This window comes from Nansenia antarctica (assembly GCF_963989245.1).
Source record: "Nansenia antarctica genome assembly, chromosome: 14".
Taxonomy (NCBI): Eukaryota; Metazoa; Chordata; class Actinopteri; order Argentiniformes; family Microstomatidae; genus Nansenia; species Nansenia antarctica.
In genome coordinates, this window is record NC_137684.1 from 26,015,281 (window position 1) to 26,034,294 (window position 19,014).

A 19,014-nucleotide genomic window follows, 5' to 3' on the forward strand; every position below is an offset into this window, starting at 1 on the left:
TTTTCTAAACCCAAAGTTTCAAACAAATTCCATTCCCCAAACAAACATCAGACAATGCTATGATGTCAAACAGGACATTTATTACATTTAATTGCTCCAGGGTCGCCTTCAATGGCTGTGACCGATAGATGCCCCCTCTAGAGCATAAATGCATTCCGTTGTACTCTGTGCAATGTCAAACATTGAATCCCTTTCCTTTCCCCCCTTTCCCTTAAGAAAAACCATCAGAAAACATGCCTTAGCACACAAAGACTTTGTTGACTTTGTTTCTTTAGGTCAGCTTCCATCACTGAGAAATGCTTGCGGCTCATCTTTTACATTTACATTTTAGACATTTAGCAGACGCCTTTATCCAAAGACATTTACAACATTTACATTTGTCTAAGTAAGTGAATCTATGCATCAGTCATCATAAGAAAAACTATCTATGCTGGGACCAGGGGCCATTGGCCGTCACAATGCTAGAATAATAAAATGTTTTATTTACAGTAGAGAAACTGTACAGGGTGTAGTGGGGAGGAAGAGGTCTTTAGGTCAAGATGTAGCTTGAAGAGATGAGTCTTCAGTCTATGGCGGACTAGTGACTCTGCAATTCTGACAGCAGTGGGAAGCTCGTTCCACCGATAGGGCGCCAGGACAGTGACAGGCAAATGGCGTGACCAGCCACGTAGCTGCATCCACGTAAGATGGCGGTGCCAGGTGGCCAGGCAAGGTGGAAGAGTGGAGCCATAGGGCAGGTGTTTGGGGGCTGACCATTGCTTGCATGTAGGGATGTGCTGTTCCTTTTCCGCGCGGCGCGGCAATCGAGAGATATGCCTACACTACTGCCATAGACTTTGCATTGGCCCATTCATTGTCTATGGCAGTAGTTAAGATCCCGTTCACTTTGGTAGTTCTATATAGTTCATATATTTTCGGCCACCGGATGGTTTTGTGGCGCATTGAGCAGTGACGTCACGTCACAACACTGAAATCAACTCGACTGCACTATTTCCTGAAAGGCAAAGACAGCGTACCGTCTTTCTCGCGTTCTAAACTCTCAAGTTTACTTTCTTCGTTTGGTTAATAGGTAAGTCACAAACATTAACTGTAATAATATATAATAAGTAGACATACAAGAGGGGCTGCAGAAAGCACTGCACTTTATATATGTTGCACTATCCAATGCACTGTTGTCTGTCCTGTGTTGCATTTGTTTTTGTATACACGTGAAAAAAGTATAAACGCACTTACTGTAATGCCGAAGCAAATTCCTATATGTGTATGCATAATGGCAATAAACGTTATCTGAATCTGAATCTGAAAAGCGGACAGTTTTCAGTTTACGGTACTTTTGCTGTACTTGACTCGTTATCGGACATGTCTGTCAGGTCCGGACGTGTCTACGGTAACATATATGTATATATATATATATATATATATATATATATATATATATATATATATATAGGTAACATATTCAAAGCTATTTCGATATTGATTTGCCAAGCTACTGTACGGCTACACATCGGACAAGTCTGCTGTCTCAATACTTTGTTCAACAGTTGTTAAATTAACAATGTTAATAACAGTGTGTGGGTTTTGCGAACCGTCTTGCGAGTTATTCATAGTGTTATGGTTGTGCAATGTTTTAGATACTACTGCAATGCTAGTCTACACAGTTTTGCACAATGATAGCCTGGCCATACTATACAGCATTAGGCTACTGTACATAATATGTACACCAGTATTGTACATACTAATGTGCAAATGATATGACTGCTGCCTAGCAGTGCCCACAATGTTGTCATTTAGTAAATCCCCCAGTGTTACACTGTGATATTAACTTTCAAATAGGCCTAAATCAAATCAAATCAATCAGGTGTAATTTATATTATAGGACAATTAAAGTGTAAATGTATACCGTTTATTTATTTACAATGTATTTATATTCCATATTGTGTGTTTCTTTTTTCCCCATCTATTAGTGTTTCACAGTAATCAACATGAACAAGACCAACTTCTTCCCGGGAAAAATTCCTGTTTCTTTCCGTAAAGACGGCTATAGTTTTTTACGTCAGGACCCCTCTGACTTGGCCAAGAGCATCAAAGACAATCCCGCCCTGCAAGACAAATCTGCTCCTCAGAGTGAGGGGGTTGTGAAGGCCAATGCCCACAAAACTGTCTGTCAAAGAGGGGGGGATGGGTCGGACAGGCAGGAGGTGTTAGGTGAATACGTCCTCCAGTTTGGAAAGTATAAGGGCAAGTCTTTCCGGTGGCTGCTGGAAAATGACGTGGGATACACCCTGTACCTCCACAAGAATGTGGAACAGGAGGAAACTATGGGAAAGTTTAACCCAGTGGGCAACAGTAAGGACAGCCTATTGTCCTTCCTGGCCTTTTCAAGGATGTTTAAGGAGATCATGGATCTCCTTCAGTATCAGACCATGAAGTCGGCTGCGATGGAACGGGAGGAGGACAACCATGTTGGCTTTGGGAAGCGGCCCAAAAGCACCTGGAGGGAGGTTTGGGAGAGTAGGGCTGATGGTTATGCTGCCTTCATCCTCTCAAAGAAGGGGACTATGCTGCTCTGGTGCAGAGTAGGTGCACCGACCCTAACAGCCTCCTGCACAGTACCACAAAGCTTCACATAAACAGATACCTGAAACACCTGGCCAAGAGCAAAAACACCAGCTGTGCTCTTAACACTAGCCCCGAGAAGCTCCTGGATTCACAGCAGCTGTGGCAGCAGCTTAACAAACCTGTCAGTGTCGCTGTCACACCCCTGCCACCTGCCCCAGTCAACCCACCAGCGGTGAACCTACCCCTGGATGCCCCTGCGAACCAGGCAACAGGGACAATCGAACAGGGGAACACGCAGCAACAGCAGCAAAAAAAGAAAATACTTACCTGTCGAGCGTGTGGCCAGCCTAAGTCCCGCTACCTTGGCGATGGCTCCTCCATTCATTTTTTTTACAGAGGTGCAGAGGTGAGGTACTTCTACTGCTCGAAAAAAGTATTCGATACCTACGCAGTAGAAGGCCTCACAAATGCACGCATGCCATTCACAGACTTTGCTGAGACAGCATTTTTTCAGCGGGAGCTTAATGCAATAAAACAAAAGGCGGAGGTGTTTCGAAAGTGTACAAATACAACAGAGAAACACAAGATGCCAGGGCAGCAGCCCTCCGGCCGCCTGTGCAGGTTCTGCCACCAGCCACTTAAGCAGGGTTCCAACAGTCCACACACACACACTACATTCCCTGGAGTGAGTGGGAAATATGTTTATTGCCCTGCAAAGGTACTGTCTCTGTACCAGGCACAGGGCATGGTAAAGGAAATGACCTGGGTGGAGTTCCAACTGTCTGCATTTTATGAGACTGAGAAGCAGAGGTGGATGGTGGAGAAACGTGTGGATCTACCTCCATTCACACTTAAACGCACACACACATAGAGACACATAGCAGGGTAGTGTACAAATAGTGTAGTGTACAAATAGTGTAGTGTACAGTGTAGTGTAGTGTACAAATAGTGTAGTGTACAAATAGTGTAGTGTACAGGGTAGTGTACAAATTCCTTTGTATTACTTTGCAGTCATTGCAAATCGTTTTAAATATTTGCAAGTCGTTGTAAATATGTGTATATTATGTACATGGTGTAGCAGTTATGTGTGTGCTTTTTAATAAATCAAGTGTGGAGTTGAATATGTGTCAAAGTGTTTTTTAAAACAGTATAGGGGCAAAATGTAACATTTACATTGCAATGTTAAACCAATAAATAGCATAAGATGTCCTGTTTTCTTTAATGAAATGAATTATAAATCATCAAAACATGTTGTGTTACATTAAACATTTAATTGATTAAGACTTTAAAAAAGAAAATATTTTTGACAGTAATGTCCTCAGGTGGATTCGAACCCGCGGCTGAAAAGACGGCAAGAAAGGGTCAATAAACGGTTAAAAATCTCCGTTATAGCAACACGCGACTGGCCCCCGCGCGGTAGGCGAGCACCAGGGTCTTAAATCTGATGTCTTGAATAGTTGCTAAAGGGCGCCAGTGAAGGGTGCAAAGTGATGTTCGCCGCACAGGATAACTGGTTGTCAAGGATCGACCCAAGATTCTTGGCTGTCTCGGAGGACGTCACAGTAGAGTTCTCTGTGGAGGGGGAGGAGGTGGGTTGGCTCCCAGATATCGACAAACTCTATCAGAAAACGATGAATTAACCATATTAATGATCATTTATTATATTTTTTATTGTTGCGGGGCATACATTAAACAATTTGTTTCTTCTAAATGTTTGGTGTGTATATGTATGAGTGGGAGTACATCGTAAGTACATCTGCGTAAGTAATGGGACAGTGAAGCATTGTTCTTCTTTTGGCTCAACACTCCAAAAGTTCCAAAGCTCCAAAATCAAACAATTACGGTACTATGAGGTCACAATAGAGATTCACTGTCAAGCCAATTGTCCGATCACTTTTGAGTACCCTGAAATAGGGAGACTCTGCATAAAAGTCTTAATAGTAATTGTTTGATTTCAAATACGGTGTAGAGTCAAAAGAAGAGAAAATGCTTAATTATTCCATTACTTATGCAGGGCACTGTATATGAGGAAGCACAAGTCTGCGGTTTGGAGGCAAACACCCTTCATTTCCACATCAAAGCAAACAGGAATGTAGGCACTGTGAAAGATTCTATTGGATGTGAAGCTTGAAGGAGATGAATCAACAACAAGTTTAATCCAAAGTTTACTGAATCTTACAGGCCCCTGCCTTACTGCAAACTACAGCCACCTTGCCAAGAAAGAGAGTGTCAAGGGGACCCATCAGTACAAGACAAAAACATGTTTTCAAGACTAAGATTAATTGCCGTATTAAATGCAGCAATTTGCCTCCTGTAAATGTATTTCTTGCATTAGGGAGATATGTGCGCCTATTTGAATAATAGCAAAGGAGATCAAGATTTGAACCACTCTGATTGGTTTGGACACCGCCAATCATCTTTGTTTTTCTCCCAGTTCCAAAACGACATCTAACCGGTAGTAATAATTAATGACATAATGACATCATACCTACAATATATATATACTGTATAAAAAAAGATATAATAATAATTTGAAACTTGAAACAACATAGGTTTAATGACAGCATTGAACTTCTTTATTTGAATAATTTCTGCAGAAATTGCTCTAAAAATAACTCTTTTATGTAAGAGTGTAGTCATATTTCCCATTGATCGGCCTTGGTTTTTACAAATTCCCTAACAAAAGGCTGCAGGTACAGTATTATGACTTGGTAACCATTCCTGGAGCTGACACCAGAAGCGAGCCACCGATAGACAGAACCAAATTAGATCACCTATTGATTGTGTTTCCGCGTGGCAGAACACATGGCTTGATGTGTCAATGGTAATTATTATTATTATTATTATTATTATTATTATTATATAATTAGTTTATTTGGCAGGGACAGTGTCCATCAAAGAATGCACCAGAATTAGCCAAGAAGGTTAGCAGGTACATTGAGGTAAAGGTACATTGGAGCTTACATTATTTGCTGGAATACTTGTTCTGTATTTTTTGGAGGATGACATTGAATTGTAGCCAATGCTGTATTGATCCAAAAAAGAGGATCATTTAAACATTATTCCATTGTCAATCAACCAAAAATGGGCAGTTACAATCACAGTAAAGACAAAGAGTTTGTTCACTTTTTAAACATTAGATGTTTATCTCTTACTAACCTGCTGGGAAACCAATTTGAATTTAGATGTCATTTTTGTATAATAGAAATAGAAGCTTTAAGAAGGTTTAATTCCTTAATATTTAACAGTTTAAGCCATCTGCACTCATGTTCGATATAGATATATAGATATAGATATAAAAAGGCTACATTTTTGCTGGAATGAAAGCCTGCACCCTCCCAATTTGCCCATATCTACTCTATGGCCACATAGCTACCGGTATATATCATAAAAAAGGCCCCGCAATTTTATCCCTGCTGCCTGCCTGCACAAGTGGTTAGCCCCCGCCTTCCCCCCTGCTTCCTTCCTCCTATCCACCCTGCCAGTCCCTAGTCTGATATTAAAATGCTTTGCTGAGGGTGTGAAATAAAGATTATGGCCTTGAAACCCCTGAGCAGCTGGCCGTCCCGTAAGGAGCCATATGGATCACCAGGGCCGGGGCTATTTTTGCATTCAGGCCTGTTGAACACGCTAGGTTAAATTAGAGTTCAGGGTGGCTGTCTGAGGAGGATGTGACCACGGCAGTTATTTTTTCTCTTTCCACGCCTTTCCCTCCGGAACTCTCGCATCCAGCCTGTAGTCATAGCAACTGGCAAGGTCTAATGTGCTGGTTTTTACAGAAAGGCCCCGAAGACATCTTTATTTCTGACTACTTACTCATTTCATACGTCTCTTTTGTCTCGCTAGGTCATATTGACATGGTGGGAATTATAAAAAATGTTCTGTTCGGACACAATACGTTATGAGAGGAGGTCTTTTTTAGCACTGTTGGGAAAGTCTTGCTCTGTAGTGGTAGACAAATAGATCATTCAGTCTATTTCATTCAGTAGTTTTTTTTTATAGATGCACTGCTCTTTGGTATGTATTTCAGCTCTGTAATAACATGGTGTTAGAGTTGATTAACTAGTTCCAAAGTGATTGACATTGCATCTCTCTTAAAATAGACATAGGCTATTAGACCTGGCAGCTGTACTGAAACAGGAGGTGAAATATTCCTCTTATTATTGTGATCTTGACTGGTTATCTCAAGGTATATTGAAGAAGAACAAGCTGTTAGACACACAATATTGCTGCTGTCAATATGGTACTGATACAGAAATTAAATATGTTCATCAAAAAAGCATCGACTTTACAGAACTCATATGCATATCTAGATATTATAGCTCTTGTTGTTACCACATAATGTTATTTTCCTGACTTCATATTGTCCAATAGGGTTTATGTGAGATAGGGGAGGAACAGAGTGGCAGTGGCAGTCATGTCTCTGCCTTGTGGGAGCCACTTCAACAAGACTAATGTGGCAGGCTGCTAGGCCCTTTGGCTGGTCTCCCTATCTCCCACCAGTGTTGCTTAGTCATTGCCCATGCCACCGCTCACTGCCAGCGCCCCGACTTCCTCTGCCAAAGCGGCATGGTGGCTTCCCCATCCCACCCCCACTGTACCACAGCAAGGCAGAGCTCAGATGTAACAGGACGGTTGTGGAGATTTAAAAGAAAAAGAAAAAAGAGATTTTGAAAAAAGAGAGTATTAGATGGTAAGGTTTTGTTGTGGGAATGTGTTGGAATGTCATGCTGTGTGATGTTTTGTTTTATTCTCATTTTATGTTTCCATCGAGGACCACTTTGGAAATAAGTGTTTTAAATAATGCTTTCAAATAGTGCAATCTCTCTGGACATTACTTAGTGTCATGATGCGTTAATGATTCTATGTAAATTCCTAATAAAAATCAAATCAAATCAATCAGAATGTATGTTTAGCAAATGATGCGTGACAAAGGCGTGACAAAACCAGCAACAGGTGTGTACGTGCGTGAGAGTGACATACTGTACAGTTCTGGGAAGATTTTGAGTTAGGATTTCATGGGGCGTTAGCGATCTGGGGTTAAATTGGACGAAAGAAATGGGAAGTTGAAAGTAGTGATTATCCATGCCAGTGTGCTACTTAGTAGCGAAAGGTCATCTGCATATGTTCTTCTTCACTTACTTTTGATGGATGCGTAATGGTCATGTCTGTCGCTGCTTTTAAGAACGGGGCGGCTGTGGTGCAGGACGTAGAATCGGCGTCTAATGATCGCAAGGTTGGCAGATCGGCGTTTCGAGCCCCGGCTGGCCACATGTGGAAGTGTCCTTGGGCAAGACACTGAACCCCAAATTGCTCCCAGTGAGCGGGCCGGCGCCTTGCATGGCAGCTTGCCGCCATGGGTGTGTGAATGTGTGAATGAGAGGCCGTTGTAAAGCGCTTTGGATAAAGGCGCTATATAAGTGCAGTCCATTTATCATTTAAGAAGATCCATTAAAAAAACATGGATGCTTTTAAGAAGGATGCTTTTTTATACACACTTGAATTCAGGCCACATGTTTTAGAAATGTCGACGTCTTTGAACTATTGACCTGACTACTGATGTGTATGAAAATGCAGAACATATTGATTGTAAATATCTCACATACGGATAGCCAACCAAGTTGCCGCCTGTTCTCTGCTCTTTTATTCAGCATTTTGCTTACAGCAAACCTTGCAGTGTTGTCCATTTGAACCGACTCCAGAATATTAATATTATTCAAAAAAACTTTTTGTTCCTGTTCCACGGGCCCTTTTCATAATACCTTGTTCATGAGACAGAATAATCATCTAAGACCATTGAGTACACGTTGTTCATTCCAGCTCTACACTGGGCGTCCACTCGAGACACTCAGAGAGCATAACCTATTGATTAAAATAGACCTACTTTGAGGAAATGGAAGAAATTGGATTGTAACAAGGTTATATTACATTTATGGCAGTTTTCTACTGTTGCCCTAGGCTTACTTTCGGCTGATCAAATTCTTAGGTTTCCTTGATTTGAATTCTGTAAAAATGTATTATATGCTTACCTATTGACCTCTCATACTTGTAAGGTATCTGGGTAAACAGTGTGTCGAACTGTAAGTTATAAGGAGAAGTGCAATAATTTAAACACGTGTTTTCTCCTCCTTCTCCACTCAATAAGGATCATTGCAATGACTTTCCTAAGTATAATGTTAAATTATCATCAGTACCAAAAAAGATGTGTGAAGGTCAAATTACAGAAGATCCATTACTAGCATGTTGCAACTATTCTTACAAAACTGCAAGCTACATGTAACTGATACACAACACGTGTGTTTGATATTGCTATTTCTAAAACAGGATCCAGGTGGCCAGAATAAAGTACAGGTCTATTAAAAAACAGAGAAGGATTTGATGTCATCTCTGCAATTGGAGGAAGTGAAATATACTTTAACACGTAATCAGCCATGAGCCATGTCAGCTTCTTAACACTAGAACAGCCGTGCCTTTTTACCTACTAAAAGAACCCCCTCTTTACAATGTAAATCTGCTATTTACACACAACGACCACTAGTTGGCCGCTTGTAAATTAGCCTGCTTCCTACACAGAAAAAACGTCAAAATAGCTTTATACTAGCTTATCCTGATGTGATTTTGAAAATGTAAAGGATACTGGGTGGTATAACGCACATATCTAGGAAAAGTCATGAAAAGAGGGTCCTGAAATGTTATTGAGTTCAAAGATATAACGTTTTTCTTTACTCACAGGGGTCAAACGTCCTGACCTAAACACAATCTGTGGATTATTTTGAGCATGTTATTGATCGTATTCAATGATTACACTGTTACACTAACGTCAACAAATGGACGTCTCCGGACCTCACTCTGGGTACTGAGTACTGACAGCCCGGGGTCACTAGTGTCATTCTGTGTCCAGCAGAAATGTAGCTAGCTAGCGTTTCAAACTATTCATACATTGTAACTAATGTTAGTGTTAGGAGTTCAACGTTGTAGGTTGTTTTGGATCATGTACATGTTATAGAAATGGAAAATTGTTTGGTAGGGTGCTAAAAAACTTAAATGGAGTTTTGATTCCCCTGTCTTCAAAGCCGGCGAGGCCGAAGAGCTGTAGTGATTACTCTCCCTCTCCCTCGACCCCTCACATCCTCAACTGCACCCAGTATACTAGTCCAGAGTGTCCCTCCATGCCCCTCTTATTAAAGTCGGACCAAAGAAGGGATACTGTGAAGTTTGGACTCTAAAGACCAGAGGCGCTCTTTAACCTAAGGCGTCTCTGTGTCTCTGAAGTTATTTATTGTAACTGCATGATTCTGTTTGTTCAATGAACTGTTCACTAAGGGGGGGGAATGTTTTTGTTTTTGTTTTTTTAAAGGGTTGGAATGGCTATTTTCAAGAAGATGTGTTTTTAAAGATCATTGAATCCCTTTCATGGCCCGTGGACAAAGTATAACCCACAAGCTCGAGCTTGATGGGTATAATGTCACAAGAGTCACCGTGTAAGGATGAGTCAGTCGCGATGGCCTCACTTGGAATGGAATCTCTCGCGGGGTCATGCCTGCAGGAACGAAGGAGGAGAAAGAGGGACTGTTGAAGCTTTTGCCTGAGGGCAAACTCCTGTCCAAACACACTGCCAAGCACAAACCAAGATAATTAGAAAATAATGCATTGATGCTGAAAATAAAGGACAGAGTAACTTCAGGGAATCACCAGCAATTACTTGCCGGGTCTGTTTACAAGATGCATTCATTGTCTTCTTAATGATTCCACACTGTAAGCTTGAGAACCGAGAGGAAGGTCAGATATTGTTGACCTCTAGTACAGTCTAATGTTGTTTACAGTTACAACTGATGTTATGGGTTGTGTTTTATCCAGGATAAATATTTAAAAAGTGTGTTGCAACCTCATGCTACGGCAAAGATTCAAATTAATCCATACTTACACTGAAAACTGTATGTTGAATCCATAATCATGTCATTAGTAATAAGTAATAACAATGATACATCATGGTGAGCTTTAAGTACATTTCAAACAGGCAGAAGTGCATGAATTGTATCATTCAAATAAGTTGCTGTATGCTGTTTCCAATGGTAAACAGTGACATCCGTCAAAGAAACCTAACACCCATTCCTGTCTTTGTAAAAGTCTGCAAACTGGCTAGTAGTCGCTCTATTGGTAGAGGGCTGCAAGGGAATTTTTTCCTGGCTACATAGTATACAGGTTTTTACTTTTGCCTGCTCGCGGCTCTGTCAGTATTGATTGATTGACTGATTGACTGAACATTTTCATTGTGTGAAGCGCATTGAGTTGCATCTTGTAAGAAATGCGCTATACAAATAAAATTTGATTTTGATTTGATTTGTTCACTAACGAAATACTCAGTAGGCCTATGTACAGTTAGGTCCATATATATTTGGACTCTGACAGAATTGTTGTTATTTTAGCTGTTTACCAAAACATAATCAAGTTACCATTATATTCTGAATATGGGCTTAAAGTACAGACGCTCAGCTTTAATTTGATTTGAGGGTATTCACATTCAAATTGGAAGAAGGGTTTAGGAATTACAGCTCTTTAATATGTAGTTGCCTCTTTTTCAAGGGACCAAAAGTAATTGGACGATTGACTCAAAAGCTGTTTCATGGACCTGTGTGGGCTATCAATGGCCGAGTCAATCACCTGATCTCAACCCGATCGAACATGCATTTCACTTACTGAAGACAAAACTAAAGGCAGAAAGACCCACGAACAAACAACAACTGAAGACAGCTGCAGTAAAGGCCTGGCAAAGCATCGCAAAGGAGGGATCCAGACCATGGACTACACCCATGTCCACGGTTTCCAGACTTCAGGCAGTCATTTCCTGCAAAGGATTCTCAACAAAGTATTAAGCATTAACATTTTATTAATCATAATGTTAATTTGTCCAATTACATTAGAGCCCCTGAAAATAGGGGATTGTGTATAAAAATGGTTGCAATTCCTAAACGTTTCATACAATGTTTGTTCCATCCCTTGAATTAAAGCTGAAAGTCTGCAATTCAATTACATCTGGAAGCAAGGGGAACATTCTTGCAGTTTATGTGTTTATTGTGATTGTGGGGTGTAAAGTTGGGCCTAGAAGATGGAGAAAAAAAGCACTAGCTACTGCAGTAGTTTTATATTATTTAATACTGAGAATTGAGGTCTTTCGGCATGCTTGGGAATCTGGCTCTGGAGAAAGGCCTTCCCTTCCTGTAAGTGTTGGGCCAAGAACTGTGGCGCAGAAAGATTCTGATTGGTCAAGCAAGAATAGTGACTTCATCAGGCAGGAAACTGCTATATAATGCTTGCCCCTCTGACAGGAAGGATCTTTTTGTCTGCTATTTTCTCTCTGCGCTCATGTGACTTTGCTGAATAAAAAGGCCTCTTTGGAGACAGTTGATTTCAGATCTTTGTGCTTTCATAACTTTTACTCAATCTATTAAGAATCAATTAAATCCACGACACCCCCTTCGTCAGTCTTCGTCTACTTCGTAGGGGGGCGCCTCGCCAACGATTTCGCCCAGGGCGCCTAGGACACCGGGGTCCGTTCCTGACCATGTCCTAAGTTAACGAATGATCCTCGAAAAAAGCTCATTAGTATGGCCTCATTATGCTGCAGTCCAGTCAATGAATCCCTCAACCTTTTCCTCTGAACTTGAAACAAAAGACAGACAGAAAGTGAGCCTACTTTAATCAAACATCGCAAATACAAAAAAACAGAAAGCGCACAACATTATCATTAAACTCATTTATTATTGAAAGGGAGGCGTACAAAGACAAATATGTTCTGTTCGAGTACCTCGATCGTGTCTGCCTCGTTCGTTTCAAAGAAAGGACCTCGGAACACTGTGGCACAAGCCTCTTCGTCTTCGTAATGCATTCATGATGGGGATTCATTGCCGGCGTGAGAGTTACTGTCACCCTAATACCATTGAATCCACCTAATATTGTTCAAGCAGGTGTTTAACAAGGGGGAACCTCTTTGAGACTGATGGGATTAACAGTAGTTCTTTTCAGTGCTTTGTGGAGAAGAAAGTGTTTAATTTCTGCAGTGAAGTTAAGTCGTATTTTCGGGGGATGTGGTAGAACAGGAGACTCACAGCTTTAAAGTGCACCTCAACAGTCTGCAGGAATTGCGTGATCCAACCATGTCATCATGGACCAGAATCTCAAAGGAATGTTTCAACATCTTGTGAAATCATGCCACAAAGAATTGAGGCTGTTTTGAGAGAAAAGGAGGTCCTACCCCAGTATTAGTATAGTGTCCCTAATAAACTGTTCAGTGAGTGTATGTTCTTTATGACAAAGGTCACGTAATATGGCAACATACGTACCATAGCCTAGTGAGGCTAAAAGCCAGCTCACAGCCTAATAGACCCCCTAGCCTCATTAGACAGATCACAGAACCGAGATGAAGATGCTCTGCTGTGATAAGGGAAGCAATCAGGATGAGGAGAAAATACCAAGACTGTCAAAACTCTAAACTCCTGACCTTCTGTATACTGTAGAATATTAATGGTGATTCTCTAGATTCTCTCTTGCGAGTGCAAAGTCTGCGAAAGGTGAACCTTTGGACATTTAGCAGGCCATTGTATGTTTAAAAATGAACAGCTGGTTGAGTTTAATGCACTTTGTTGTAGAACTAGTGCCAGTATCAATTCCATTCAATGATGAAGAACTAGTCTTGCGGGACCAAAACTCCCACGAATTGCATATGCATCCAGCATACCGTCTGAGACCTTTCAGCCTTCCGTGTTCTGTAGTCAGGCGCAGGAAATCTGTCAAATATTTTTTTTTCTCCCTTCTCGAAGAAGCTTGATCCATCATTCCTAAAGGCCCACATTAGCTGGTACCGATGGCTCGGAACTAATGACGAACAGGATTTTTTATTTGGTATGTATGTTTCAATGGTAGACATTCAGTGTTCACAATTGGTATCCCTCAATATTTTGTGATGAACCTATAAGAAATTGAGACCGACCTAAATCGTTGAAGTCCCTCAATACGGAGGTGTAATAGTTGCATTTCGGCAACATGTGTCTGACATGTGTGACGTGTCAATTTGTATGCCTACACTCTTTTTTTCTCTTTGTATGTAAGTCATCCTTTCCTACTACTTGTCACTCGCCTGCCTAACCTTTTGAGACTTGATGTAAAGGGGATACGGCTATCTTTCCATACAGATCAGACACGACATTCGTTGGTAGTAGTGGGATTTTAGAGATTAGAGATTGAACAGTATGTAGGCCTGAGTCTGTTTGCATTTTCGTGAGAGCCTGCATGTTTTTTCATGAATCGTATTGTATGTGTGCCTCAAAACGGGGTGAAGGAGAATGATTGATGCATCCCTCCCTTGTTCTTTTACCCTTTCTCTCCCGAAGCGGGGCATATTGATTTTTCGGAGGTGTGGTTGAGAATCACAATCAGTTTGGCAAGGTATGTCAGGTGGTAGAAAATACGTTCTTTCTACTGTACAATCCAGATGAGGGGGGGGGTAGGTGGCTATTTGAACTTGAGGTAGCATGCCAGCGCCCAGAGGAGGAGTCCCTGACATGGCCCACATCACCAATTGTCAGAGAGCCCAGAAAGGCTGATTTTGATAAATCATGACACCATGTAAAATGTAAAATGTACTATATCCCCCATCTATCTCACACTCGAGCTGGGCTCCCAAAGCATACTGTGATCGATGGGATTTTGTTTTGATCTTGTTTTAATTTACAACACTGTTTTCACCACAGTTGGGAGGGACCTTCTGATGGGACCTTTGATCAGGTCATTCCCCCCCCCCCCCCCCCCCCTCGCTCCTGTGTCAGTTTGTTACCTCAGTCTCTCAGTTACAATCTCTGTGTGTAAAAGATAAACTGTGTATATATATATATATACAGTATATATATAATACATTTACAGACTAATATAGTGCTTTTCTAGACACTCAAAGACGCTTTACAAACCGGAAAGATCGAGTAGTAATAATAAAAAGAAACAAAAGGTAAATAGAAGAAAGTATAGGGGCCTAATTAAGGTAGTGCTGGGGACACATGGGAAGGGCAGGGGGAGAGGGTTAACTGGTGAACCAGGGGGAGAGGGTTAACTGGTGAACCAGGGGGAGAGGGTTAACTGGTGAAGGCAAGCTTGAAGAGGTGGGTTTTGAGGGCCTGTTATAACCCTATATATATACAGTACAGGGTTAGGTAAGCCTCTTGTATCTGAGCCACTGCAGTGGCCGCATCTGACGCTTATTAGTAATTCCATTATCAGGGTGTCCGATTATCTCCCAGGCCTATTGTGTAAGTCTCCAGTGGGTATACCATTTACAGCACAGGATGGGGGAGATCCAATGACACACGCACATAATCCCTACGAAAATAAATAATAAAAGGAATGATTGTGGCCAGTGAAATTGGCTTTCGGCGGCATTAGATACCATAGGGTATGTATGTAGGTAGGTCGTTTACATATGATCCCTTGTGAAGGTCCGAGAGTAGCGTCATTACGGAAGACCCCAAAGCCTCGGTCTCTCAATGACGGATAGACTGGGAGAGGCCGGGAAGCCTCTAGGGGATGGAAGGTGCAGATCTGTGGGGGGTGCGAGCCAGCAGCGGGGTTGGCCAAGGGAGAGTGATAGATTAGGGATTTTTAAATACCCCCTCCTGGTGAGGCCGGTGTGTCGGCCAACAGAGCAGCTGGGTTTTACTCACTCTGCGACGGATGGGAAGTAAGTAAGTAAGTCATGTTTATTTATGTAGCACATTTTACAACGACAAACAGCCGCCCCCAAAGTGCTTAACAGGAAACACTAGTAAAAGAGAAAACAACAGATAAAAAAATGATGCTGAGGTGCTGCAGATGGCTACAAACAAGCCTGCGGGAAAATGATATTCAAGGCTGTTTGGACTTTTATTCTGAAAAATGTGGGACAAGAAAACAGGGACAGGGAAACAGAAGCGGCAGTCACAACGTGGACGCCCGCGGTGCTCTGAACCCAGAAAAAACGGTAATAAAGACATGAAACGTGGTAGTTATTACTAATACATACTAACTGCACATAATACAAGAGTACAAATGGAGAGGTATCTCTTAAGATTCAAGGTGTATTGATTTGAGAGAGAAAACATGGATAAAATATGAGTTTCACTCATTATGTGCATCTGTTGTCATCTATTTTCATCCACCAACATATCAAAGTGAATGCTGTATTTCTTTCAACAGTCAATAAGGAGTAGCTTCCCTACTAAACAGATGACACCACCATAAGCCTGTTTCAGAAAGTGTATATAATCTAACTGGAGGTGGACCAACAGGTTTGCAAAAATATTCTGACAGAATGGAGATAACACCTTTACAGAGTTTAGATTATTAACACTACAACAGCCGTGCCTATTTTACCTACTAGTAGAGCCACCTTGGGGTTCAAATAGACCCCCTTTTAGAATGCAAATCAGCTATTTACACACAGAGATCACTAGAGGGTGCTTCTTTTTTTAGCCTGCCTCCTACACAGAAAAACTGCAAAACAGCTTTATACTATCTTATCCTGAAGTGATTTAGAAAATGTAAGAATACTGGGTGGTAGAACGCACATATCTAGGAAAAGTCATGAAAGGAGGGTCCTGAAATTTGATCGAGTGCAAAGATAGAATGATTATTTTACTCACATGGGTCACCATGACCCCTCACGGCTCTTCTAGTGTTAAGTACTGTAGAAGCCTTTGGCCAAGGTGAGTTACACTGGAAGTGTAAAGGTGGCAGGGATTACTGTACTTGGATAGTCAGGGCACGAACGTAAACCAACTTAAAGTAAGATATTGGAGGCTCAGTAGCCAATTAACCTACCATTGTATTGTGATTTAAACTGTGTGGTTCATTAAGATTGTGTGTCTGATTGGTCAGAGAAGTCCTTAGTTTTATGGTTCCAAACATTCAAAATGATGAATAAACAAACAAACCTGGGCTAATACGTTGTTGTTCATAAGCATGGTGAATTGTGCCCCTTCTGTCCAATGACATCCAGTTTCAGGGACTAACTTTGGCTCCCTAGCACCCATAGTTTGACATTTGTTCCAGCAGCAGGAGGGTGAGTCCGAGTTGGAGAGGAAACCAGAGTACATATGGGAGTAGTTCAGTGGGTAGGTTGGCAACGACTAATAGCTGGTAGACAGTGAGTTGTGTAGACATGGCATTGAACCAGAGCGGCAGTGTGGTGTTGTTGTTGTTGTTGTTGCTGTGGAAGTCGTTGGTGTTGCTAGCTTGGGACCAAACCCGCGCGGCCGGCCAGCCTAGCCGTGCCATGCCAGCGACCAAATCCTGCAGCAGGGACTAACTTTGGCTCACTAGCACCCATAGTTTGACATTTGTTCCCGGGAAGCAGCTAGGCAGACACATCACGCCGATAAACCACCCATTTTAATCTACCATATACAGGTTGCTGCTTATAGTTGCATATAGTCAAACGTAACACATTTCTGCAGCCCGGACCCCCCTCTTGTCACAGTGTTTTCAGTCACAGCCCTGTCTACGACCTGGGAGGAGTTAGCAGTGACCCAACTAGTGGGACCCAACCCATCATTTGGGACACATTGCCATGGAACCCACTAAAGCATGAGAGCTTAACACTGTTGGTGACTGCATGGCTTAGCACTGTTGGTGATTGCATGTGCCAGTAGTTCTTTCTCAGTGTAGCTTTGATTTGCCATCTGATTTGAGCAAAGCAGGAAGCACCTAGAGCAATTTTCTGTTCCCTAGATATGATCAAATAGATCAGGAGACAATGCGTCTGGCTCACATTTGAGGGAGAGTTTGTTTGATGTCAGGGGTATAGAGAGGCACACAGTGGCGTGTTACCTAAGGCAGTGACTCAACAGCAACGATGGCTGCCGTATTATTTCCCCCCCCTCTCACACAACCTGTACAAGATCTCACTGATACATACTGTAGGTCTGGTACCTCAGTAACGATTGGTAAAGCGATGGGGCCTGCCTAGAGCTACTCTTTAATTAATCAATCTGTTTAATTGGTTTGTCTCTGTTAATCAATGCTGATGTAAGCCAAACTAATTGCAAAATCATTGTTGTAACAGTTGTGTGGGACGAAGTGGAATGTATGGCATGTAAGTCCCTACAGTACGTATATGAAGGCTCGGGGGAGACTGTGTTACCTGTTTCCCCAGTAATTTTATTGATCATTATTAAATAGATCCTGTTGTGTCATCAACATTGATGCAGAAATCAAACAGGGAGAATGTTCTCTTTCAGCAGCAGTTTCAGTACAATGTCAATGCATAACCAACTGTGTCTGTTTTCCTACAGTGTAATGGTACTGCGCAATGAACATTGTGTCTCTGTACAAGTTAATCAATGTTGATTTGCATTTCAGTCTCTGAACTGAATCCCTCATGTGAAAGCTGCAGTATATAGCTTATGCTTACAGCCCTTTTAGGACAGTCATTCCACTTTGCATCTTTCACATTCAAGTGAGTAAAAACTTCTCTGACTGTAGCACCAGAAGATGCACATCATGTGACCACAAATAAAGAAGAGTAAGGAGGGTTGAAGAAATGCAGCTAAAAAGCTCAAATGGATCTCCAAATGTATTCAAACACCTTTGTGGCTCTGTGATCTGAGCCACCTACTGTACTGTTCTCTCTCCCTCTGCTCTACTTACAAACACACAAAACAGGCAACAGCAGTAAGATCTGACTAATGTCTATATTAGGTACTATATAACTATAAAAGGTGCAGTAAATACAGTTGTTGATAGTAATTAATGTGATTTTTCAAGCAGTCTCTCCACTCTTTTCAGAATCACATTTTACTGCTTTACTGCGCTGCAATTTTGCTTTTGCACGCAATGGATAAAAAGGCACAGCCGTTTTTTAGACTACAGACTTTTTTCAGGGCTCTGGCTTATGAAAATGTCTGAGGTTCGGCTGGGGCCTCGTCTCCAAATATCTGGGTCGGGTGGGCTTGAATGTTTTAGGCCTGTTTAGAACTCTAGTTTGGAGGAAAGGTAAACCATTAGATCCACCTTCATGCTGACGACGATCCTAATCTGGCATTAGCCGATCCTCAGGGGGGCAGGGGAACAGCTGGGCTCCCTGTGGAAGGTGGAAGCTGAACACACTTAGGCCAAACTGGGACACGTCAGGCATTCATAATCCTACCTGCTCCGCCAAATGTGTTGATTGCGCTGACTTTGCTTTAACGTGTGTATGGACTTCACAGGATAATAATTAGGAAGTTGCAGATTCATTCATCTGATCATTAATCGATGAATCATTGATGATGTGTGTCAATTAATGTATAATAAAGGGGCAATCTGGCAAAAGACACTTTTTTGGGAAACATATAAGGGATAGTAATGCAACCACACTCAAATTCGTGACAGAGCTATGAATACAAGGACTGAAGACTCTGATAGAAATAAACATTATAGTTTCAGCTGTAG

At 41.7% G+C, this 19,014-nt stretch overlaps 1 protein-coding gene across 1 annotated transcript; it reads left to right on the forward strand.

Moving 5' to 3' along the window:
• The first annotated feature begins 996 nt into the window (after positions 1-996).
• On the forward strand, positions 997-3,638 carry LOC308170301 (uncharacterized protein). The gene is made up of 2 exons (XM_080545070.1): positions 997-1,069; positions 1,968-3,638. The coding sequence occupies exon 2, from the start codon at positions 1,986-1,988 to the stop codon at positions 2,631-2,633; it is 648 nt and encodes a 215-aa protein (XP_080401196.1). The 5' UTR covers positions 997-1,069; positions 1,968-1,985; the 3' UTR covers positions 2,634-3,638.
• Positions 3,639-19,014: the final 15,376 nt, after the last annotated feature.